At 42.9% G+C, this 26,762-nt stretch overlaps 1 protein-coding gene across 1 annotated transcript in view; it reads left to right on the top strand.

Moving 5' to 3' along the window:
- Positions 1 to 26,762, top strand: part of me1 (malic enzyme 1, NADP(+)-dependent, cytosolic) — a 96,164-nt gene that overhangs the window by 68,268 nt on the left and 1,134 nt on the right. Inside the window, exons 4-13 of the mRNA XM_056444309.1 lie at positions 4,119 to 4,194; positions 6,022 to 6,183; positions 13,714 to 13,817; positions 21,251 to 21,360; positions 21,716 to 21,813; positions 23,482 to 23,595; positions 24,451 to 24,556; positions 24,632 to 24,774; positions 25,380 to 25,553; positions 26,059 to 26,157. Of these exons, the coding sequence (XP_056300284.1) occupies positions 4,119 to 4,194; positions 6,022 to 6,183; positions 13,714 to 13,817; positions 21,251 to 21,360; positions 21,716 to 21,813; positions 23,482 to 23,595; positions 24,451 to 24,556; positions 24,632 to 24,774; positions 25,380 to 25,553; positions 26,059 to 26,157 (1,186 nt within the window). The remainder of the gene's footprint in view (positions 1 to 4,118; positions 4,195 to 6,021; positions 6,184 to 13,713; positions 13,818 to 21,250; positions 21,361 to 21,715; positions 21,814 to 23,481; positions 23,596 to 24,450; positions 24,557 to 24,631; positions 24,775 to 25,379; positions 25,554 to 26,058; positions 26,158 to 26,762) is intronic.

The following is a 26,762-nucleotide window of genomic DNA, read 5'->3' as shown; positions in this document are numbered from 1 at the left end:
CCACACTCTTACAGGAAGGTACAAACGTGGCGGCTCAATGCTTTGTGGCCCTCCTCTCATCTAGAAAATCAGACGCCCGCTATCCACTGTGGTATTTCAGCAGCAGCAGTCACACACACACACACAACATATAAACTTTAACGGCATTGATATGAGAGGAATCTTATATCCCAGGAGTCTACTTTTGTGTGTGTGTGTTAAAAAGGCATAACCAATGCCCCGGCAGCTCTACTTCTTTGTACTTGTCAGGGTCAAAGGTCAGGAGGTCGACAGCTCCTCTGCAAACACAGAATGGCAGAAGATGAGTGTTTGGAGGAGGAGAGGAATAATGGCAAGCTGAACCTGAAATGTTTTTCATAATCTTGCTGTTAACAGAGATTAGGCATTACTGCCAGTGTGCTTTGATCCTTCTCATGAAGATGTAAACAGTCATATTGCCGGGTCAACCTTTCAGCCCTATTGCTTCTCTTTCCCCAAATATTCCTGTTGCTGGCAGTGGCTCGTGGTCCTCTTGGCCTCAGGTAGACACACACTGCAGGCTACAAACGAATCCTGTGCATTTCAAGCACCACTCGTGCACAGATGTGTAGCTGCATGCAGATGTCCATCGTTTTATTGCCAACATTTTTTTAAAGTGTTTAAAGGCCAGATGTCTGTGACCTGTATGTCACCTGCTAAGCTCTTTGCCGAGGGAGGACAATGTAGCCATTCAGCCTCCATGTCTTCTTTTCTCTCCTTTTTGCCACATGTTGGGCTGCAACCAATGATTATTTTCATTATGGATGAATCTGGTGTTTTGTTTTTACTATTCAATTAACTAATTTTAGTCGATTTGAATGTCAGAACATGTCCATTCCAAAGGCCACGGTGATGTTGTTAAATGATATTCAGTTTACAATATTAAGGAGAAAAACAGGGATAGTATGAAGCTGAAAGCAGAGAATGTGTAAAACGATAGTATCATACGACAAAGACAATTGTAATTTTGGTATTTAATTCAATTCACTTTATTTGTATAGCCCATTTTCACAAATTACAAATTTGCCTCAGTGCTTTACAACCTGTACATATAGACATCCCTGAACCTCACATCGGATCAGGAAAAACTCCCCAAAAACCCTTTCACAGGGAAAAAAACCCGAAGAAACCTTCAGGAGAGCAACAGAGGAGGATCCCTCTCCAGGATGGACAGGTGCAATAGATGCCATGTGTACAGAAGGAATCATTACACACAAATTAAAACACAGTAACAACACAATCAATGAATATGACAGATTGTATAAATAGTTGATAGTCGGCATATTCCACGATCCAGTCCTCAACGATCCATCAGGCAGATGGAGGTAGAGAGGAGGAGTGGGCCGAGTCTCAACAGGGCCATGGCATAGTTGGTAGTAGGCATATTCCACGATCCAGAGAGTTTTGTATTAGAAATGATCCACTTGCATACGGAACTAGACCAGAAGATGACATGCTTTTGTATGGGTAAGTATAAACTTTAATTATTTATAGAAGAAGTTTTCTATTTTAATTCATATGAAAGAAAAATATAATGGTGAAACACCTTTTCTGTAAATTGCTGATTTGGGCTCCAGGGATGGCAGGTATCTCTGTCGGTTTAGTCCAGACTGAAATGTCTCAACAACTGTTTGATGCATCGCCATGAAATGTTGCGCAGACATTCATATTAAACAGATGCGGAAGCTTTCCTCTGGCATCACCGTGAGGCTTGACATTTGTGAGATATCTCCACAAGGCTTGAATAGACTGCCATGAAATTTAGAACACAAATGTTTGTCCCTTTCAAGATAGCAAGCTAAACATACCTGCTAACTATTAGCATGTTAGCATTGTCTTTGTGAGCGTCTTAGCATTGTCTTTGTCTTTGTGAGCTTGTTCGTGTTGTCTTTGTGAGCTTGTTAGCATCGTCTCTGTGAGCTTGTTAGCATTGTCTTTGTCTTTGTGAGCTTGTTAGTGTTGTCTTTGTGAGCTTGTTAGCATCGTCTTTGTGAGCTTGTTAGCATTGTCTTTGCGAGCACGTTAGCCTCTCACAGCTGCCTGCCTGGCTGGAGACTGTTCAGTGGAAACCGAAGCCGACAGGCTACCCTCCTCATCAAAGCACTTTTATGTGACACGTTTACGTCTCTCACTAGGTTTTATTATTGCGTTTAACAATGTGTCGTGTTGTTTTGACACTTCTCCACTGTCTTATTTCACAAGCATGGACCTGAGCTCTTACTTTAATAGTGATGTGTTTACTGTCACTAGCCCATAGAGGAGGTTTTGCTTCCCCACCCCCCCATTCTATAACCAGATGGGTGTGTTGGGAAGGAAAGACGCCGCAGCTGGAACCCACGCACAGAGGTGATCTCTTTATCCTGGGATTGTCCTTCATTCCAGGGAGGGAGGGTTGGTCGGAGGGGGTGATGCTAAGATTAATGAATATGTGGGGGGACTCAAGGGTCCAAAAGAAACTCCCTGCAGAGGCCCTGGGCTCAACATTAAAGTCGTTGTCAGAAGGAAGAAAGGCAGAAAATAAACTTCAAACAGTTTCTTAAGTATGACTCAAAGCTTTTGTCATGAGGTGTCACGGATGTCGCAGCGAGAGAGGACCCAAATGCCGACATAACTGCAAAAACCAATATTTAATTCCACAAACTAGACAGGACGACAACACGCAGACCAAACGGTACGAAGCCACACTGGGAATGAGACGAACAGGGTTTAAATACACAGGCAGGCGAAGGTGATTGGACAACGGGGAACGCGACACAGATGGACACAATGAGGGCGGGGCCAGCAATCTTACAGAAGGAAACAATCAGGACCAGGGCAGACAATCACAGGGTACTGTTCACGTTCTTAAAGGACACAGGGGTTTATTATAGGGTATAATTGAAATATAGGGATGAGGGTTACATTTTGGTTTGTTATATATTTTATTTTTATTTTATTTATTTATATATAGATATATATAATTTTATTTATTTTGGGGGGGGGGGGTTTTGTTGGTTTTGGGGGTAAGGCGTCAACTGACGGAATAGAACTCCAGAGGGTGGCGGTAATGCACCAATTATATGGATGCCAACCGCCGTAAAAAAAAAAAATTTAAAAGACAATCACAGGAAGACAGATGACACAAGGACTTCAAAGTAAGACACAAGACAAAAACGAAAGAGGCAGACTATTGACCCGTGATGAACATGCATGACGTGTGGTCGTTTTCTCTTCTCTCTTGCTTCTGCTAAATTGTAGTGATGGTGAGATGAAGCCTCATGAGGCATCGAACCACTTCAGCCAATTGGTTCGAGAAAGGGTTCATTTCTCGAAGCTTCATGTGCTCACGAAACCACCTACTGGCCAAGTGTATAATCACAGGCAGCTGTATCTGAACCACATAATGTGATGCATTGAATTGTTGTGTCTGTTATGGCTGTTGGGAATGACTATGAATTACATAAATATATGTCCAAATCATAAATTATCACATATGTGCATAATAAAATATTTTTTGAATGTATTCTGTGTGTGTAAATGTTCCCAAAATGGTAGTATTATATGATACGGCAGGTTGTGTAATAATGTTATTATGTCACTTTAGGAAAATGGCATGGGCTTAAGCAGGCAGAGGACAGTGAACGTGTGTGTGTGTGTGTGTGTGTGTGTAACTAGAAAGAGGGGACTGAATATGCTTGTGTAACTTGGACAGTGATGTACAGGACAAGGGACATTTTATTCATTTTTATTCAGAAATAACAGTTTCTCAACAGTTCCATCTTCTCACCTATCCTTCTCTCCTCACTCTCCAAACTATCTCTCTCTCTAAACTCTCCAAACTCTCAACTAACAACCCACATTTTGAATGGAGCCTGAGGGGTTTATATTGCTGTCAAACCTCCCGGCAATATCTGAACCACTTCCCGAAGCAGTCACGTGGTACAGCCGGGCAGCGAGGCTTCGGAGTCATCATTTTTGGCTCCTCCCCTAAATGAAGCAAGCCTCGATACGCGCTTCGAGGAAACGCCCCCTCCATTACTCAACACACGCTTCGAAGCGTCGGCACATCTCGTAACAACACGACTAAATTGCATTCTTGCATTTGTTTTTCCATTTTCTAGGGGGCTGTTCATCACTATACATGACCGTGGCCACATTTCTACGGTGCTCCAGAACTGGCCAGAAAAAGACGTCAGGGTAAATGATAGCATTCAAACAGTCTTATTTAAAAATGATCATGTTGTTCCAATATTACAAAACCCATTGACACTAAGTCTTGCTCTGTCTGACTGCATCAATAAAGCAGAGCAATGTTAACAATACCTAAACAAGTTTTGCTTTGACTCGGTGGTCAACATAAAATGAGTGATGTGGACCAGTGGCGGCTGGCGAATTTTTTTGGGGGGGGGCGCAGTTGGGCGACGCGGTTTAAATAGCACTCAGCAATGAGAAGAAAAGAGGTTTTGAGTAGAATATTGTAAAAAACAAAGCTTTATTTCAAGAACACAGCGTGCTCAACACGGTCCAATAACAACTATCAACCCACTGTAACTTTGGGCATGAGAGGTTCAGAGCAGCTTTAAGGAACATTGGGTTGGATTTCAGAGGTTTACAAAATAAAAGTGGTTCACCCTCACATGAAAGAGGTTCAGAAAATGGGGAGGGGCTTCTCTCAGTGATGATGAGTGGCGATATATTATTCATGTCACATTTAACTTAAGTGGTTGTTGACAGGCTTACGGTCTCCCACACACATTTAGCGCGTCAACACGGTATATTTACTATTTAAATGATTTGGTATATAATGTTTTTTGACAGTATATATTATATATATATATATTTTTGTTTTCATCTCAAAATTTTAAGAGGGGCGGCGCCCTAGCGCCCTCTATGGACGCACCGCCACTGATGTGGACACAGATCTGAAAATAATTGGTGGTTTGTGTGATGGAATTTTCTATTTTATTGTATATTGTTTTGCAGCGGAGCAAAAAAGTATTAAAAACAGCAACGACACATGTTTCTATGATGTAGAAAGACATAGATTATGATATGATTATGATATTTATCAGAATAATATCATTCTGAGAAACCAACATAATGTTTTTACCTGAAGGGCAGTAATCTTAAACGAATGCAGTGAATCCACCAAACCACTGGGGGTCCCTGGATGATTTTGATATTGGTCCTCTTGACCTATTCTATTGGTCAATTTCCCAAAAGCCTGACATTTTCCTTTTTAATCTTCTGCATAGAGCAACTATGTGCGAAGTCACGATCTAGTTATATTCAGAATGACGAAACTTGTTTATTTGACATTCCTGGCTGGTCAAATAAACCTGCAGCCTCAGCCACCTGTTCACAGCTGTCAACAGCAGGGCATTTAGCTCAGAGCTGACATGCCGCCTGTCATTGCCAGGGTGGTCTTATCGTAAACTCGCCTATTACGGCCAACTTTTAACATTTCCATAGAGGGAGTGCACACGGTAGCCAGGGTAGTCAAACAAGGGTAATAGTTTATGGTTTCAATTATGGTCATTTTGGCTTTAAACGTTCAAATTGGAAAACTAATGACACTTTGTCAGATTGTGTGAGGAAACAGGCTGTATAAATAAAAGTAGTTCCAGTGTTATCTGCATCACACACATATGGGAAAAAGATAAACACTTTGACAAATAGGAACATATTAAATGAAACTCGTCTGCTTCTGATATTAAGTGGAACACAATCGATTTGATTCATGCTGTGGAATTAACCTGATGTTTTGCTTAATTAGTAAAAGGACTGGTGATCTGTGGGAGGGCTTGGCTTACACTCCAAGTTTCTGGGTAGCAGGGTGGACATGTTGTGGTCAAAACCATTAGAATTCATGAGGCAAGGAAGCAGATCTGCTGCTTCATTTATGTTCTCATAAAATGTTGTATAAATGTGATGTCAAATCTAATTTAGGACTAGAGCCGCATTAAACACAGATTGGTCTAGATGCGATGGTTGTTTAAAGCTGGCACTTCTGTTGCTCGACAGGTGGTGTGTGTGACGGACGGGGAGAGGATCCTGGGTCTGGGAGACCTGGGCTGCTGTGGCATGGGCATCCCAGTGGGCAAGCTGGCCCTCTACACGGCCTGCGGAGGAGTGCCGCCACAACAGTGCCTGCCCATCATGCTGGATGTGGGCACAGACAATGAGGTGAGAGCTGACGTCTCAATATAACAGACCATTCACAGAATTATACGTTACTTCCTATATTGAGTTATGGTGAACAGTATTCATTTATGAACTATACAGTACGCATGTATAGTATAGCATCTGCCTGTATTTGACAGAATAAGTAACTAGTCTACAGTCATGCTAGCACATGTTTAGCTCAATGCTAACGTGACAATGCAAACATTCTGATATTTATCAGGTTTAGTGTAATCTTACTTTAGCAGGATAGTTTGCTAACATTGGCTAGTTAGCACAAGCACAAAGTGCGGATGAACAAACAAAAGATCCAACGTATTATTATTATTGCTCTTCAAAGGTGCCACTGGCAGATTTTGTCATCACATGCAGAGTTTCCAGTCGTTATGTGAAGCTAAGGCACCGAGCTTCTGGCTCTAGCTTCATATTTACTACACAAACATTAGATGGTATCAATCTTCTAGTAGAAACCTTGACAAATAAGTAAGTTAAGTGTATTTCCCAAAATGTCAAATTAAAGTAGAATTTGGAGTGTAGGACTATAGCTTCTGGTGAAGTATTTTTAGTGTGGCGTTGCTACTTCAACTTGACTTCTTTTCAGAAACATTTTTTGCTAAACATTTCCAGATGAGCACATTTGTTCTAACTTTAATTGTATTCATGTAGAGTGAAACTACAACTATGTGTGTGAAATGGTTGAGGCCAGAGATGAAGGTTAGCTTCAGAACAGCAGGGGCTGAACTCAAGGTGAACATTAAATTAGATGAAACTCTAATCATCCCTGAGGAGAAATGAGGTCATTTATAAAAGTAATGATCAAGTGTGCTCGGTCTTCCTGCTCCCGAACCTTTAACTCAGAATATTGCGCCAACACATTAACAATACATGAGTACATGATGGTTGATGGCGGGAGGGAAATGTTCCTTATAGCCTTCATAGCCAGGTAGGCCTAAGACATCTGCCAAAAAAAAGAAAACTAATCTCACACTTAACAATCCGGAAACACCCTTAACAGGAGTGAGGTAAGCGGCTCCATTGATGGATGCCAGATGGTAAAACACCTCTCACCTCTGCCAGCCAACAGAGCCACAGTGACCCACCTAGAGGCCCTGTTCTCTACGGCGGCGTCTCTTAAAAGATGATTCAAACTCTGGGCAGGGCAACACGTGCGTCACATCTAAATATACACAAATCTCGGCCAAGGGCGGAGTAGCCCTCAGATGTGTGTGTGCTGAGCTCAGCCCGTCAGTAGCTGTCCTGTGTCTTCCAAGACCAACTTTACATGACTCAGGTTCACTTCAAGCAAATGTCCCACGTGGATTAAGAATCAGAGATGTTGCTGAAGACGGATGAGTTCATTAAACTACAAATGTAATAAGCAGAAAGTACTGTAAATGCACAATGGGTTAGACTGGAAAGAGACTAATTTAAACTAAGACTAAATCACTTGCATTATGACTTACTTAGTTAACCAATTACTGATTAAATATATAAATGAGTGACATACAAAGTTGTTTGGCCCAAAGCTAAATATATTCTCAACCGGGCTATAGTCTTACTTTAACAAAATGGAGAACACTACTCTTCCAAGAAGACCCAAACCTAACAGGGTAAAATCTCTCCTTTCAAGACCCGTTTTAGAGAAGAACTTTGGGGGGGAAACTACAGGTAAAACTGGGCCCAGCCGGACTTCACAATAAGACAACAGACTGGCGTGAAAGGGAAGCAGCACATGCAAAGCTTCTGTAGAGAATGGTAAACCAGGAAGGTCTGGAAGCTTCTGTAGAGACTGGTACACTAGACAGTTTGGAAGCTTCTGTAGAGAATGGTACATGAGAAGGTTTGGAAGCTTCTGTGGAGAATGATACATTAGAAGGTTTGGAAGCTTCTGTGGAGAATGATACATTAGAAGGTTTGGAAGCTTCTGTGGAGAATGGTACATTAGAAGGTTTGGAAGCTTCTGTGGAGAATGGTACACCAGAAGGTTTGGAAGCTTCTGTGGAGACTGGTACATTCATGTATAATATAATATGCATTATTGCATTAGCCGTCTTTATGCCATTGGAACTGGATGAAGACATCCCACCATGTCTTTATCTTTATGGACCTACAGTACGTTATGTAGCTCGACCCTTTGACCTCTACTAGTGCTGCCATATCTGTGCGTTCTGAGTTTCCACATTGAGCTTTCTCTGAACGGTTCTGGTTAAGTGGGATAAAACCATCTGCAGGTTAGATTCTTGGGTGCACGCTGGCTGTTTTAGACATTTATGAGTAACGGCACAACTTTTGTCTCCCAGTTTGATTTGCTCCAATTGCCTCAATCGACCTATCTCCTGCCAATATTGGGAGAGGAGAAACCCTTGTTTTGTTTCTCTTCGTCCTATTTTGGCAGCAGACATATGTCTGTCTGTTGGACCTCAACCACAACAGCTCTGAATACTGAGAGAGATTATAGGGATAGTTGAGTTTACGCTGATTGAGTGATACCACTCTTGTGTCTGTGTGTTTTTAGTATGAGCCGCGCAGCTAATGGCCTTGTGGAAACATCCAGTTGGTTCCGTCCAAAACTCAAAATGACGTTTTCCTAACACCTCAACAAGCTCACTAATGAACACATTGTAAATCTTTTTTTTTAAATCACCATCTGAGTCCTGCAAACTCGCCAAAGAGCTGGAGATACTGGATCGGTTGATACAGTGTTTGTGAAGAAAAGGTTCTACACGGCTCCAGCTCGCCGCTCGGTGCACAGAAGTTCAGTATCGGGCAGTAATGTTGGCTGATTAGCAATTACTTTCTTTTATTATGAGTACACACCCAACGCTTGTTGGAGGACTGGAGGTGTGTGAGGTAGTTAGCACCTATTAAAAAAACACAAGAAATGCAACTCCAAAATTATAAAACAAAAAATTTTTTGTCCTTCGTGTGGTTGCTGCTGTGAAGCCTTTTCAGCATCAGCTGGTTTTGTTTAACGTTGGAGGTGTGAAATGGATTCATACAGTGCTGCTGTTAATGAAAAGTTAAATAATATTCCTGCTATGATCATATCACAGTTTTCATTTATACATGTGTTAGTTAAATACAGAAGCTGTAACCATGGGCTTGGAGTTGTTTGAGGGCAAATCGATGTTGTACTTTTTGAGTATTTAAAACAAAATTATTACTTTTTTGTTGGGGGGGGGGGGGATTTGAGACTTACTGTATAGACTTCTCTTGGAAAGAAATACATTATTTACCATTAACTAGGTCATTACCAGTGATCCATCAGCACCGAACAGAAAGTATTCTGTACATGTACAGGGACACACACACACACACACACAACTTTAAAAGAAATACCGATAACATAGATTTTACTGTAGTCTGCCCGGCCCTGGCCAACTTTAAAATTGTTCTCTTATTCTAAAGAGATGACAGGCTCAATGAGTTGTAATGGGATAAATAGTGTGCGTGTGTGTGTGTGCGTGTGTGTGTGAGTGGTTCTTCCCTCGGTACGCTTGCCTCAGTCTGCAGCCGTGACTGTGAAGGCATGATGGGAGCAGATGGAGGTAGGAGGCTATGAGGTAGTGGTAGCTCCATCTAATTATTAAAATGACCGTTATTATGGGATTATATTTGCCCTTGAGTGGATATGGGGGCAGAGAGTGAGAGAGAGAGAGAGAGACAAAGGAAAGCGGGCAGACAGCCAAGCAGTGGAGTAGGCAGACTGACCAGGACAAACTCACTTCTTATCATCCAACTGTTGGCACGAAAATGAATTGGCATTTTACCCAAAAACTATATCCTTTAAATATTGTTATCAGTTCACGATGAGGCTCAGAGTCTTTCCAATGTCTGTTTTAGACATAGCCACTGTGCGACTGTTATTCTTTCTCTGGAGGAATGTGGTAGCTGTGTGAGAACCATAAATACGCTCTCACTACTTGGACAGCTCTTATCTCTTAGAGCACAAGAGGGAGTCAAGTTGTTACTGCATCAGCCTGTTATCTGCCTGGACTAACACACACACACAAACACACACACACATTCATGCTGTAATGAGAGTCAATGATGTCATCCAGGACAGTCTGCTGTCTGTGCTTCCATGTGTCCGATGCCGGGGTTCTGTTACCTCAGACCGGTCCGGGCTATTCTTCGTCCCTGGTCTCGTTCCACTGCTTCGTTAAAAACCAACTCAGCGTAGATGCTGCAGTCGCAGTTCAAACGCGGACGGTTCCATGTCGAACGACTTAAACTCCCTCATTAAAAGTGCAGCAGTCATCAGTTTTGAACCGGTTTGCAGCAGCAAAAGTGGAGCAGAGTGTGTCCCTCGCAGGCATTAACTGATCGTGGTCCATGCCGACAGCTCACTATTCATACAGTCTGTCATATTCATTGAATGTAACTCTATTTATTCTGGTCACATGACATCTATTGCTTCGGTCCATCCTGGAGAGGGATCCTCCTCTGTTGCTCTCCTGAAGGGTTCTTCTCTTATTTCCCCCTGAAAGGGTTTTTCTTGGGAGTTTTTCCTGATCCGGTGTGAGGTCAAAGGTCAGGGATGTCGTATGTGAACATATTGAAAAGTCTTCTGAGGAGAATTCATAATTTGTGATGTTGAGCGATACAAAATAAGCTGAATTCAATTCAATTAAAGCCATCCACGAGGACTGATCCCTTTCTGGGAGAGGACGGTCTGTAGGACACAAAGCTGACCCAATCAACGGGAGATAATTGGCACAGAAAGAAGACTCATGTCAACGAGGTCAGCCCACTTTAGAAACCCACTCAGGACTATCCCATTCACTTCTAACAGCGTGGAGACGGACCAAACAATGAAACACAAGCTCACCATCATAAACTCAATGGCAGACGGTCTTTTCTCCGTCTCTCCTTGCATGCTCTTGCATCATCTTGTTAAATGACCAAAAAAGCGTCCTCTGCTATCACTCCACCTCTCATCACGTGAAAAGGTTTTGCTTGTGTTGGTTACTGTTGAACTTGGCCAACTCGGGCCTAGAACTGTCCATTAAAAGCCTGCCAGGAAACGTGTTGTCGACTTCAAATGAATCGTGCCTTTACATAAACCATTTGAGCTGTTCTTGGACGTGGCAACTCTTGGCCCTGCCATGGAAAGGCGGCTGTCGCGCTCATCTTAGTGGCACCCTCTAATTATCCATCTCCAGAAGTAAAGGTCGCCTGTCCCAACGAGGCTCCACGACGCTCTGGATCACAAGTCAAAGTTTATGGAGTGCGGCTGGGTTCAGGTTACAAGTCTCTGCTCCGAGGTCTGTCTGGGTACAAATCTACAGCTCTTTGTATGTTGAGACACAGCCATGTTGTATCGGGCAGGTGCAGCATGTCAGAGACCTGATGGACTATGTGCCGATACCGTAAAGCAAAGTCTGCTCGGCAATCCATCAGCGCTGCTGGGTGACGTCCGCTTCCACTTCATTCATCACAGTCTCTCTCTCTGTCGTCCTCTGTGCTGGTCTCTGTCGCTCTTTGCTCCCTTCCTTGTGCGTCCCTTTCTTTCTTAAAAAAAAGTCTCGAAGGTCAGAGTTCACTCTATAGCCCCCTACATCACATATGTACATGCTTCATTTGAATCCAGCCAGTACAATTATTATTAGGAGTCATGATTTAAAAAAAATTTGCCACATTTTCCACAATTTTGTGGCAAATTAATTTCTGAATGAGTTCACATTGACATTTTTTTTTTTTTAATGTTTTTTTTGGGGGGGAAATATTGACCGGTACATAACGCAGTAAACATGTACTTTAACTGATATTTCCATCCTTTTTGTTGACATACAAACAGACTGGGACACCCTACCTAGAGGAACAGGAAAATAAATACATAAACATAGATAAAAAGAGGTCATCTCATTTCGCCGAGCCAGATGTCTACATACGTACATAAACACACACACATCTGGTAATTATGCAGTAAAACTGTTTACAGTACTCGATTGATTGCCCGGCAATTTAGTTTAGATATTCATCTAGGTATATATGTGTATATATATATATATATATATATATATATATATATATATGTGTATATATATATAGGAAGCAGCAAAACATGTTTACGACACCTAAGTTTGCTATATTTAGAATATTAAACCTTTTAACAAGGAATGGCATTCCCATGTGTTTTGTGCCAATGTGTAATTATTAACACACTGAACTAAAATGGTTAAACATGGTCAAATGTCAAGACTGCACAGAAATCCCTCAGAGCAGTTTGTACTTGTAAAAAGCTTCTTTAGTGCTTTTGATTGTCGGAATAAATACAAATTGCATCAGGGTTATTTGGAATTGAGATATTGAAACATTTTAACAAGGAATTTTATGAGCTTTGCGCAGCATGTTTGAAAGACAGGTGGGCATTTACGAGACACTATGAAAGTGCATTCTGGGAAGTGTTGGATCCTCTGTGTTTGGGCCTTGGCGCACACTTGGGAATAAGTGGACATGTTAACTTTAGGTTTTTATTCATCTATTAAAAGCCCCCCAACTTTATGGAAATGCGTTCTCTTATGGCTCGAGTACAGTCAAGTCACACAAGTTGGTAAAGCTTCTTTTTTGTTCTTTAATTTCTTTATCATTTTGTAGAACGATGCACTTTGGTGCTAACTGTAGTGGAAATGTGAACTTTCTTTAACGCACCAATTAAATTTAAATGTCTAAATACTCACAGTTTGATAAATAAGTGTGGACCCACTATTTATAATGTAATTGCGTCACATTACAGACTTACAGTTTTAAAGGGGAGCTGCATGAATTGGACACATCAAAGTATTTATTTTCAAGGTTGGCCAGACCAACTTCAAATTGTGTTCACATGCAGTAATACTTCCCAAACTAATCTTGGGGTGTTGAGTTTGAAAGTAGCGAGCAGAGTGGCCTTCTCATCTCTGCTCGAGACTAGCAGCTACTTGCAAAACACACGCAAATCTCTCCAAACCGAGGAAGAAGGATGCAGGGGACCTAAAAGACAGTATCTCTGGTTCGGCCGCATCATTTTCACTGTTGTGTTCTAGGAGTGCTATGCTAGTAAAACAATTCCTCTTGTACGTATGTGTAGTTACTAAGTGGCACAACCATGGGCAGTATTTTTATTTGGGTTTTGTAGTTTTTTATTATTAGACAAAAGACAATACATAGACTTAACACCTAGAGGACGACAAAACAGTGCAAACGACAAAATAGTGGACAAAACATCATAAAGTCAGAGTATTGAAAAATGATGTGTGTGAGTGTGTGCGTGAGCTTTTTTTAAATTTTTGATATCAGTTGAGTGCTGTCTCTTTCCTTTCCTCCTCTCCTTCAGTCTTCCTCTTAGTGTTCCCGTTTTCTCCTCTCACCTTCCCTTCTGACCTCTGACCCCATGTGTGTGTGTGTGTGTGTGTGTGTGTGTGTGTGTGTGTGTGTGTGTGTGTGTGTGTGTGTGTGTGTGTGTGTGTGTGTGTGTGTGTGTGTGTGTGTGTGTGTGTGTGTGTGTGTGTGTGTGTGTGTGTGTGTGTGTGTGTGTGTGTGTGTGTGTAGGAGCTGCTGAGGGACCCTCTCTACATTGGGCTGAGACACAAGCGAGTGCGAGGCCCGGCCTACGATGACCTGCTGGATGAGTTCATGACGGCGGTGTCAGACAGGTAGGACCGTACGCAGTCTGCGAATTAATTTCACAAACGGCAGTTAAAATAAATGTGTGCAGCGCGATGGAGCCAGGCGGACCTCGTGGGACTCGGCGGTCTGGAACTTCAGGCGCAGATGATTCTTTGAACTACATTTTGGTTGCTCAGCCAATCACAAGTCTTGCCCGCTGGCCGAATGGCAACACGGGCTCATTGAAAAGTGATCAGCGTGCCTCGGTTTCCATTATAACGCTATTGATTCATCTCCCGACAGAATTCTGACAGAGTGGCTGACCAACTGCTCAGGACGCGGTCGAGCTGAACACTGGTTATTAAAATGTTATCGCAATGTATTTTGAACCTGCCGACAATGATCCGCCTCGCTCGTTAGTGCACGGAAACTCAGCCAATCGGACTCTTCTCGTGGTGATGGGAGAACAAACCCAGTATGGTGGCTGTGTATGGCACAGACTATGACGCATGATTATTACCAATGCAAAGTGATTGTGCGTGTAAACAGGAAGCTCTGTGTTCAGGAAACACATCTCACCAAATCTTCCCCAAGGATAGGATGCATAATTCACACCGCCGGTGTCATGGTTAGGGGTTAGCCTTGGCTCGATCTGGAGGCTCACGGCAGACTGAAGTGTTTCATGTTCTTCGTACACTGATCGTATCTCTTCCTCTCCTCTCTGGAGTGAGGAGCAGTCGGTCCTCCACTTAATGAGACTTTTGTATACTTTTGGCTTTCATGCATGCCGACACGTCCCTGTGTGTCTGCGTCCCCCGTGCGCCATGAAGCCATCGCACACACACACATGGGCACACACCAGAGTCCTGGGCCCACTCCAGCTGGCACCAGGGAGCCATGACTCTAATAACCGGGTGGCTTCTCAACTACAGGGAGCAGCGGAGCTTTTTACCCAAAGGAGCCAGATTGGCGGAAAATGAGTAATTATGGGCTCAGAGATTGAATGAATGATTACAGCTCTGCAGTCTTTAAATATTATTCCGATTGAGTTTTTTTCTAGGAAACGGAACGTGAACTGAAATAGTGCAGATTGACTCATCATCAATAAACAGCGGGAGTAGGGAGGAATTTTCTTTTTTAAATCCACATTTAAAAAAGGTTTAAAGAGGAATGATGCAACCGAGTGTTTGATTCCAGGCCAGCTTCTCCAGTCACCGCTCCTGTTGAGTAATTAGCAGGTGTTAGCTCTTGTCTTGGGAATGATCCCTTAATCTCATTGGCCCTGCACATGCACACAAGGCTTTTTATTTAAAAGTAGTTTATGTCAGGGAAACATTAACCTGTTTTTCATCCCCGCTTAATCCCAATTGTAATTGTTGGTTTGTGCAGATTTTTGAGAATCGAGCTGCACGAAGCTGTCGAGATGAAACTGGAGCGACGTGCTGGAGTATGACGCTGTTATTGTTTTACAAACAAATGATCTAACATGTTAATAAAGTAGATATTTAGCTTCTAGAGGGGTTGGTCGGGGGATTTTATTCTATTGGGTCCAGTGTTGGTGCTAAGCTGCAGCTCTATATCTACGTCTCATCCAACGCTTGGCGGCAAAGTCCGTTAACACAATTCCCAGTATTTTAGCCCTCATGTTGATATTATGTAAAGTATATTTTAACAAGCTCCCTACAGATTTGGGTAGCAAGCAAATACATGAACGGCCTCAACTATTAAAACTCTTGGCACCGAGGGAAGAAAGAACACAGAGGAAAGTTGGATGGATGGATGGATGAGAGGAGAGGAGAAAGAATGGAAAATGTGTCTTTGTCCGACGACGGCTCTGGATTTGAGAAATAACGTGTGTGAGAGATGCTGTGAGGGGCCTGGGGATTTATTAAGGTTCAGCCATGAAGTGTGTGTGTGTGTGTGTGTGTGTGTGTGTGTGTGTGTGTGTGTGTGTGTGTGTGTGTGTGTGTGTGTGTGTGTGTGTGTGTGTGTGTGTGTGTGTGTGTGTGTGTGTGTGTACACAAGTTGGACAGCTGTGTTTGGACAGAGCACCCTTGTGTGTGACCTTCTTTTGCAGCGCTCTGACTAACAGAATCACTTCTCGTCTCCGCCCACCGGTACATACGAGATCCACCTACTTCCTGTTAGCCGGGGGATAATATTATAATACATATTTCATCAGGTGTCACGTGGAGCCGGGCCTCCCGAAGGAGCCGGGTCACTCTAACTCCCCTGTCCTGGATTGAGTGACCTCTCATGTCTCATGCTGTCAAACAATCATATTAATGTCACCAGCAGTTATTCTCATTGCATTGGACTGGTGTTAAGACACAGTGAAATACTCCTGTGGGAAACAATGAGTCCAGGTATTTCTCATCATAAGCAGTCGTAAGGTTTCCGGCCCAGAGGAGCTCTGTGTGGTTCTGCTCTCATTGCCCAGCGGCGAGAGGTTTAAGGTCTCGGCTGCTGGTTTCCTCTTTCCAGATGTCTCCGGAGGGATCGTCAAATAAGTCAAAACGCCTGCCTTCATATGCTTCATGCAAATAAATGGTGACGGGTAAATTTAACGGTGAGGTTTTTGACATGTGCTCGATTCACTGGTTTTAAGTGGGCGGGGCTTGGTTGGAAGAATGCGATTTAATTTACTTCTTGGCACAAATCAGGATTTGGCAATATTTTCATCAACATATCTGAATGACAGGTGTGGGGTTGGTTACCAGGCAACCGTCAATCACATTTCATCGAGCAACAAGGTGCGAGTGAGTGATGATGAAGGCTTTTAGATCACTTCCCAGATGAATTATTGTAAGTCGCTTTGGATGAAAGCGTCTGCTAAATGTCATGTAATGTAATGTAATGAATATGTGCGCAACAAAAATCCCTTTTTGTCTTTTATTTATATTTTATATCAAAATCCAATAATCGTTTTATTCCCCAAAAAAACCTAATATGACATGTGCTGACATAAGCGAATGCAGACCAATTTTCAGCAGCAATATAATATATGTCCATTTGTCAATTATTCATGTTGCTTCATATTACACTACATTTTAAGCCAGCCCACTTTTTAGGAGTCTAACCTAAAGGACTTGACAAAAGTCATTTTATTTTGTGGTGTGATCCAACTTGTTCGGACAAAGTTCTATAAATATTTAGAGCAGCATTATTATTATTTATTTTTTATATTATTATTATTATTATTTTATTATTATTATTATTATTATTATTATTTGTATTATTATTAGTATTATTGTTATTTCTTTTTTATACTATTATTATTATTTATTTATTTTTTACATTATTATTATTTATATTATTATTATTATCAGTGTCTGCCTGATGAATGTCCAAAGTCCAATATTTAGAACAATCTGTGGTTCTTTAGCTGCTAAATGCTCCACTGTGTTCACCAGCTGCAGTCACTCACTGCCGGTCAGCTGTTTGCTGCTGTTGGTCTCCGGTGGTTTTTAGAGCACGTTGAAAACAGCTACAACAAATATCCTGAGCGCAGCAAGAGGGAACCAGACAATACAGCTCCGAGCCAGGGAACCAAAACAATGGGCTGAAACATCCTAAAATACTGTGAAGCTGAGTGCAGTCGGGGATCATTCTGTGTGCGTTTGCCACAAAGAACAGCACGCAGGTCGTCTTGTGATCCTGTTACTATTGATTATCACCGCTGGTCATGAGGAAACCTGCCGCACGCAGGGGCAGCCAGTGATCAGGGTTTCGTGCCGCAGGTGTCGGCAGAGTTGTTCTTGCTTCTGTGTTCTCATCCGGAGGAGGCGAGTGCTTTCCCAGCAGCCTTTTGGTCTCAGAAGTCAGTGAACAGACGCTGCCGCCGACAAAGCTCCAGCCAGAGAGACGGAAAGAGATCTCGCCGCCAAATGGGATCTGCAGGGATCCAGCGTCTCTTTATGTCTTCATCATAACGGCCATGAGAGGCGGAGCAGAGGCCGCCATATGTAATGCTATTTAATACATTTAAATTCAAACATAACGGGTATAGTAACAATGAATGGAATAACTAAATACACAATATGAAAGCCTAAGGGTTCAACAAATTGCTTTTAGAAATAAATCACACCCTGAATACTCATTTGTGAGTGAAATATAACTCTTAATACTGGCCAACAGCATTCACTATAGTTTGTTTATGAGTGAAAGTGAATTGAGATGATTTATTATCTATAACTGATTTCAAAAGTTCTTCTCTAACATAGTTCTGAACATCTTAATCATTTGGAGCCCAAAACTAGATAACTGCCTCCCAGTATTTTATCATTTTACAGACATACACGTATGTATGTTATGGCTCTAACGGTACGTCTCTGTCTTCATGGGTTTAGTTTCCAAGCTAAACATAATCATGCACACCATAATAATAAGTCATTCGTATCTAAAACATTTGACAGTGTAATTCCCTGAAGTAATGTTAATGTGAGAATTGTAACTGTGCAATAAAAGTAATGAGACCATAACTTTCACGGCACTTTGGGCACCTTTACCACATTTATTTCCAGTTTCCGTGAGTTGCTTCTGAGCAACAATAATCCCACTGTTCAGAGGTGCGTTGTCAGTTTCTGGCGTTCCATTCAGAGCGTCGTCAAGGACGGACAACAGACCTTCAGGCACAATGCGGACGACGCACACAAATGGCCAAACACACACACACACACACACACACACACACTTTGTCAAAAACAGTCCCCCTCTCTTTAGGGCTCCGGTCGTTGACCAAAGAGCTTTCCGCATCGGGACGATGCTCCTTTCTCTCCGCGGTACTCTCTTGTGTTTGTCCCAATGCTTCTCATCCTGCAGCTCATTTTGAATGGTTATGTCTTGTCTTCAGGATTTTACACCTCAATAAACAAGAATACAATCGCCTTCTTAATTTATTCCACTATATGTACTATATAAGAAATAAATATATAAGTATTTTGGAGAGGGATGTTTCACCGATAGTCCCCGTGTAGTTAAGGTCGGCGGATGCTCGTGAACACGTGTTCACAGCTCACTGGTTCTCAGGTCTTTGTCAGGACTCTGATCCTTCTGGGCTGACATGTCAAAACCGAACATAGAATTCAAAGCGTGTCATTGTTTTTCACTCTAGTATAATAATAGCTCAAAGTCTAATCCTCTGTACTGGGAATAGTTGCAGCATGAGTATTAACTTTGACAGAGAGCTGCACTCCCGCATCTCTTTGGTCTTTCTGCCTGAGCAGCAGGTTGGTTCTGTGTGAACTGGTGTGACCTCTCCGGCGGCGAGCTGCACCAAACCGAACCAGAGGGCGCCTGTCTCCGTCTCCAAAAGCCCCAACACAATGAAAAGTGTACAGCTCCCTTCTTGGCCTCATTATTCCTCCTCTCCTCACAGGCTGTGTGTGCTTTAGCGCTGCTCGCTGCTCGATGGAAAACACATTTCTCTCCTCGTCGCTCCTGCCGTGTTGGCAGTGAGTCAGCTGTCCGTCGTGCTATCAGGATTTGGGTGTCCTGAGGATAAACGGCGACCCGGCGATGACCTTTCTCTCTCTCTCTCTCGTCGAGACATTCAACTTTTATTGCGGTTGAACTCGTCTTCCTGCATTTCTTTCTCGCCCCGCTTCCGCTCAGCTTCATCCCCCTCCTGCTGGAGGTTTAAGCCGTCTAACAGCCACTGTAACAAGTGGGAAACAGCTTTAGTGAATTTAACAATAACCTCCTTTTCCTTACGAGGTGGGGGTTTAATGAAAAGAAAGGAAAGTAAAAGGCCAAATGGAGAGAAAAAAAAGAGTAAAACAGTCTTAACTGCTAAACTAATGGGACAAGGAAGGACTTCAGGTCGGGTTGCTTGGCACTGAGACCTGAGCTCTGGTGTTTTTAATACAGGTTTCAGACAACCTCACCCTTTCCTCCCATTGTCTCTCACTGAGAAATAGACATAATAAAAGTTATAGGCGTGCTGCAAAGTTGTACTTTCAGATGGGATTCATCATCCCAACCATCTCCTGCAGAATCATTCTCAGTAGTTCTGTTGATGTTTTAATCCTCTACGTTTAATGCAACCTCACTTTTTCTTTTTCTTCTGACTATTTGAGAAACCCCTTCCCCAAAAAGGGATTGTCCAATCACAGCTTAGCAACAGTAATGAGGCACAGCAGTTTTGTCAAGCTTTTGTGTGTCGAGAGGAAAGCTGTATGAAGAGTGATTTATAGCTTCTAGACCTTATAAAACTATACAACCATCCGACTACAAACATTAGCATATCTGGCTAACTAGCGCACTGAAGTAGCCTAGCATGGTTTCTAAGGAGGATCGAGTAGTTTCTGTTTATTATCGTGGGTCTTTTCTGGACTGGAGAAAGTTCAAATTCACTATCTGAGATGCTGTTACTCTTGCCTACATCTTCCTCCTGAAAGCCTTTTATCAACGAAAGAAAGCTAACATTAGCTTCGGTAGCTACTTAGCTTGAGCTGATCAACATCGACAGGTAAAAGTTTACTTCATACCGGATATTATGATTAAGACACGTCTTGTTTTGCAGTAGTATCCAATGTCAGAACATCTTTATAATATACAGTATTACATATAGTAATGGAGTCCAGTGTCTATCTGCCACGAGCTTCTGACACATGACGCTGTCCTGCACACCGTCAGCGGGTCGTTGTTTCTGTTCCTCCAGCTGGAAGTCGGTCTTTCATCTCGCGGCCGCTCTGCAAAGCCTCCAGTGAAAGTCCCCGAACAAAAGCTCTGTCTGTTGAAAGGGAACTCGGGATTCCTGTCGCTGCTAAATCAAATTTACAGACTAATAAGTAGGCCTGAGGGCTTATTTTTGTTTTTATGATGTTTTTTGTTGGCTGTCCTGCGCTCCTGTATTGACCGTATGTCTGAGCAGCAGCTTGTCAAACTGAACGCGGCTGCTTTGGGCGACTGGGTGGGCTCGGCGTTCGTCCCCCCCAGCTGGGTGTGTTTGTGATTCTACCCCTTTGACCTCCTCTCTTTATGAAGTCGGGGAAACAGGTGTCAGCTTGTCCAACGGCGACCAAACCAAACACTGTACAACGTTCTGCGGCTTTACTTCTCACTTCAGACATTAATAACAGAAGAGTATTCCTCTCTGTTTATTGATATATTTGTGATATAACTGTGCATAGTCAGAATACTCAATCAAATCCATTCTTATAACTTTGTGCACAGAAAAGCTAACATCGCTCGTCTTCATTTCTGCCTCAGGGGGGTGCAGTGTGGTGGGAGAGCGCCCCCCTCAGGTGTGTGTGTGTGTGTCTGTGTGTGTGAGGGGGGGGGGGGGGTTCTCTGTGTGTGTGTCTCTCTGTATCTGTGTTTGTCTCTGTGTATGTGTCTCTGTGTGTGTGTCTCATTGTGTCTGTGTGTGTGTGTCTGTGTGTGTCTCTGTCTCTGTCTCTGTGTGTGTCTATTAAATGACCATTCACCAATAAAGGTACTTACCCTTTATTTCTCTCCTTTATTTCTTTCTCTTCAGGTATGGAACAGATTGTCTGATTCAATTTGAGGACTTTGCAAATGTGAACGCCTTCCGACTGCTGAGCAAGTACCGCAACAAGTACTGCACATTCAACGATGACATCCAAGGTAACTCCACGAGAAAGTGAAATATGAATAATATTCGTTGGGTCCAAGATTTGATTGTGAATAACTTGTGTGCTCGTCCTGCAGAAATGATTAAACAATTTGCAGAGTATTTCTTAGTCATACCAACTCCACAGTCGTTAAGAATTAATCATGTCCCCATATTCTTATTAACTTAATGTAAAGGTAATACATTACAATATATATATGTATATGCTCATTATCCGCCTTAAAGCATCAGCTCATTTGATTCCTCGTTTAAAGTGTTGTGTTTTGCTCTTGAAGGTACAGCAATAACATGAATGTCACACATCCTGTGAAAAATATCAGTGAAAACTAAAAGCTATAATACTCGTAGGTACGGCTGCAGTGGCAGTAGCCGGACTCCTGGCCGCTCTCCTCATCACCAAGAGCAAAATGTGTGACCATACCATTGTGTTCCAAGGTGCAGGAGAGGTATGTAAAGCCGACTGTAAATATGTCTCCAACAGCATGTTGAATTATATTTTATTTTTGAGGTGGAACCATTGACGAGTTGACATTGCAGCGATGTAATGAAAGTGTGGTGACGTCTCGGTAACATCAGTTACACAACAGCAATATGTATCTGCAGTTTGTACCTGATTTTTAAATGTTACGTAAATGAAAAATGCAGTCCTTGAGATTTGCTTCACGTGGGAGTTTAAAGGACAAGTCCTGATCAAAGATAACGCCGAGATTCTTTACAGTGGTGTTGGATGCCAGGGCAATGCCGTCTACAGAAACCACATCACCAGATAATTGATCTCTGAGGTGCTCAGGGCCGAGTAAAATAACTTTTGTCATCCATGTTTTTATGTCTTTAAGACATGCTTGAATTTTACTGAGCTGGTTGCTCTCCTCTGGTTTGATCGATAGATATAGTTGAGTATCTTCTGCAAAACAATGAAAGTTTATGGAATGTTTCCTGATAATATTGCCTAAAGGAAGCATGTATAAGGTAAATAAAATTGGTCCAAGCACAGAACCTTGTGGAACTACGTGACTAACGTCGGTGATCATCGAGGCTTCATCGTTTACAAATATAAATGGAGATCGATCTGATAAATAGGATTTAAACCAACTTAATGCGGTACCTGAAATGACAATCGACTGCTCCAGTCTCTGTAACAGGATACCATGGTCAATGGTGTCGAATGCAGCACTAAGGTCTAACAAGACCAGTACAGAGATGAGTCTTCCATCAGCACTAAGGTCTAACATATCAGGAAAAACTTTCAGGAGAGCATATATATATAACCCAATAGCACAAATTTGCCTCAGACGGCTTTACAATCTGTACATATACGACATCCCTGACCATTGACCTCACATCGGATTAGAAACAACTCCCAAGAAATAGAAAAAAACCTTTATGGGGGAAAAAAGTCAAGAAACCTTCAGGAGAGCAACAGAGGAGGATCCCTCTCCAGGATGGACAGAAGAATAGATGTCATGTGACCAGATGGAATCATTCCAGAGTTACAATACATTCAATGAGTATGACAAAGTGTATGAATAGTTTGTAGTAGGCATGGACCACGATCCAGACCTCCACAATCCATCAGGTAGATGGAGGTAGAGAGGAGAAGTGGGCGGGGCATCAACAGGTCCAATGGACCCTATGAGACGTGAAGTCACAAGGACTCTGGGGAGGAGGCAGAGTTAATAATGTGCAATGGAGAGATGAAAATTCATCCATAAGTAGAGAAAGAAGAGGAGAGAGGTGCTGAGTGAATCCTAAAATGTCCCCTAGCAGCCTATAAGCCTATATCAGCATATCTAGGGGCTGGACAAGGGCAAACCTGATTCAGCCCTAACTATAAGCTCTGTCAAAGAGGAAAGTCTTCAGTCTACTCTTAAACGAGGTGACTGTGTCTGCCTCCCGAACTGAAGGTGGACGCTGGTTCCATGAAAGAGGAGCTTAATAACTGAAGGCTAAGGTCTAACAAGACAAGTACAGAGATGAGTCCTGTTTCTGATGCAATAGGAGGTCATTTGTAATTTTCCCCAATGCTCTCTCTCTGCTGTGATGTTTTCCTAATCCTGACTAAAACTCCTTAAACTATTAATATGTGATGATGCGACTCCTCTTCCTTGCTTCAGGCGGCGATGGGGATTGCTGAGCTGATCACCATGGCCATGGAGAAGGAGGGACTCCCTAAGGGGGAGTGCTTGAAAAAGATCTGGATGGTTGACTCGAAGGGTCTCATTGTCAAGGTAAGTACACTGGCGTGAACGCAATAACTCCATGAAACCTGACAAGAATGAAGCGTCCAAGTAATAGAAGTAGAAGTTCGAAAGGAAATGTGACAGCATCACACATTGTTCAGGGTTCGTACGGTCATGGAAAACCTGGAAAAGTCATGGAATTTTAAAATCGTCATTTCCAGGCCTGGAAAAGTCATGGAAAAAACTCAAATCATAAAAGTTTTGGAAAAGTCATGGAAATGTTGTTATATTCACATGTTCATTTACGCCAAGTTTGAAATAATTGATGTGTTTTTTTAAAGAAAGACGCTCAAAAACGCACAACATTTTCTAAATTGTTCATGTTTATACCGAGATTTCAGTTTGGTCGTGGAAATTTGGTTTAAAGGCATTGAAAAGTCATGGAAATCCATTGGTCAAAATGTGTAAGAACCCTGATTGTTGTAATCACTCTGAAGGTGGATTTTCCGCAGCAGTTTGACATTCAGAGATTCCTCGACAATTAAGAGTAAACATTTCTCATGGTTGGTTAATTTGCATGACAGGTTTGTCCTTAGAATCCCTGCAAAGCATCAACATCTGTTGCACATCTGTTTTGTCCACCCTATCCATGTGATTCATCCTCTTCACTGTCCTCCTGTTCTTTCACTCCACCAGCAGCGCTCTCTCTTCCCTCTCTTGTCCATCCCATCTCTTCACCTCCACTTTTTTGTCTCGCCTCCCAGAAATCCTTCTTTACCTGAGCAGTGAAGTGTTCGGGAGCAATGCCAGTGTCTCCAAGGATCAATCCGTTGTTTGGTACTGTTTTCCTTTTTCACAGATGCTTTCTTGTCTTTCATGTCCGCCTCCTCTCCCAACCCTCAGGGTCGAGAGCAGCTGACTCATGAGAAGGAGAGGTTTGCTCATGAGCACCCGCAGATGCAGAAGCTGGTGGACGTGGTTCGGGAGCTGAAACCTACTGCCATCATCGGTAAAAATCATTGTAGACTTTATGCTGGACGACTGAAAATCGTATCGCACATTGACGGCTTTCTGCGTGTCGCAGGTGTGGCGGCGGTTGCCGGGGCCTTCACCCAGCAGATCATCACAGACATGGCTTCCTTCAACGAACGCCCAATCGTCTTCGCCCTCAGCAACCCGACCAGCAAAGCAGAATGCACTGCCGAGAGCTGTTACACACTCACAGAGGTACTGAGGGCCCTGAATCAGCACAAGAAGTGTCCCATACATGCTATGAATGATTTCCTTGGTCATCTCTATGGAATGAGATAATGAGTACTATGGGGTCAGATCAGTCTCAATAATTGCAAAAGTACACAGAGAGAGACTCACAAATGCAAACACAATGATTCACAAATGCGCAAAGAACAATTCACAAATATATTCTGGTTTAAAATGAGGGCGACATCTGATTGGCTACAGAGTCGATGTTGAACATGACGCATTTGCGAATCGAGCCACGGCAGGGGAGTCCCGAAAACCCACCAACAAATGTGTCGCCATCGACAAACAAATCGTAATTTATTTACGTGGGCAGTGGAATGTATTTGTGAATCTTTGCGTTTGCATTTGTGAATCTCTCTGTCTGCATTTGCAATTATTGAGACTGATCTGACCCCATAGATAATTGCCATAATTGGTAATAATAGTAACTAGAAGGACATTTTCCGAGCAATGGAAATTGGGCCCGTAGTTGTGAACCTTAATGCTGTTGAAATGAAAGCATAACCTTCTGGGCGGAGGTAATAGTAATTGATGGTAATAATGCGTCGCTGTACCTCATGGTGTCTCAGGGGCGGGGCATCTTCGCCAGCGGCAGCCCGTTTGACCCGGTGACCCTGTCTGACGGGAGGACCTTCTTCCCCGGTCAGGGAAACAACGCCTACATCTTCCCCGGCGTGGGCCTGGCGGTCACCGCCTGCGGCATCCGACACATCAGTGAAGAAGTCTTCCTCACTGCGGCCGAGGTAGACCTACATGTACTCTGTATACACACATGACATGTACATGTACACATGACATACATAGTTCTGTCCATCCTGGAGAGGGATCCTCCTCTGTTGCTCTCCTGAAGGTTCTTCTTTTTTTTGGGGGAGTTTTTCCTGATCTGATGTGAGGTCAAAGGTCAGGGATGTCGTATGTGTACAGATTGTAAAGCCCTCTGAGGGGAGTTTGTAATTTTTGATATTGGGCTGTATAAAATAAACTAAATTTAATTGAAATGCACACCCTCGTTTAAAAAGTCTAAAGCCTTATTGTTCACCTAATGCATGGTTCTGTACTTTGGAATAAAAAATAAAATCTGTCACTCCAGGGACAAGTTATAAAAATGTAATGAACGCCTCGAGCCTTCATGCTACATTATTAGCAGTTATAGCGGGAAGCTTTCCGATTTAATTGATCTCTGTACTTGGCTGGGAGTAAAACACAAGTAGCTGTTTGGATGATCTCCTGGTTCTACCTTTTCAACAGGCTCTGGCTCACCTGGTGACGGAGAAGGACCTGGCAGAGGGAAGGCTGTATCCTCCTCTCAGCTCCATCCGGGATGTCTCTCTCAAGCTGGCTGTCAAGGTCAGAGCAGCACAGAGCAGATGTTCTTTCAAAGGGCTTCCGGAGCATCGCTGTAGACTCATCGCTCAGCTGCGGTTCGGTGCCGTCCAGCTGAGCCTTTGTTGGAAGTGCATTATTTTATAATGAACGGCACACACCATGAACATAAATAATGACAAATGTTGAGCTCCTTTGTACCCGGCGCATTGCTCGTGCAGTCAAACAGTTTCTCCTGCTCAGGATGTGGTTGTAAACAGCCTCTCAGAGACAGTAGTTACACCGTGACACACGTGGAATGTGAGACCTGTTGGATGACAATTATTCAATGTGGTTGAATGAAGAAGAAAAAAAGATTTACCTCCTGCTATTTATCGATTACTTTTTGGGAGGAGTCGACGACGACTAAATTGCCTCAGCACCTCACCATGCGGTTTGGGGGGGGTGGGGGGGGGGGTTGTTAAGGTGCCGCAGTGCAGCCAGCAGGGAAAAATTAACTGAAAACAACTCCCTGATTGAGCTTCTGTGAGCTCCGTTAGTTTGTTGTCTTTGTGGATACAAACTAAATCTATACTCTAAATCGGGATGGGCAGGTAGGCTCAGGTGGGCCTCAGCCCAGGAGCTCCAAA

The sequence above is a fragment of the Pseudoliparis swirei genome, chromosome 22 (genome assembly GCF_029220125.1).
Source record: "Pseudoliparis swirei isolate HS2019 ecotype Mariana Trench chromosome 22, NWPU_hadal_v1, whole genome shotgun sequence".
Classification (NCBI taxonomy): domain Eukaryota; kingdom Metazoa; phylum Chordata; class Actinopteri; order Perciformes; family Liparidae; genus Pseudoliparis; species Pseudoliparis swirei.
The sequence above is the reverse complement of the archived record's forward strand: the minus strand, read 5'-3'. Positions and strand labels throughout refer to the sequence as shown.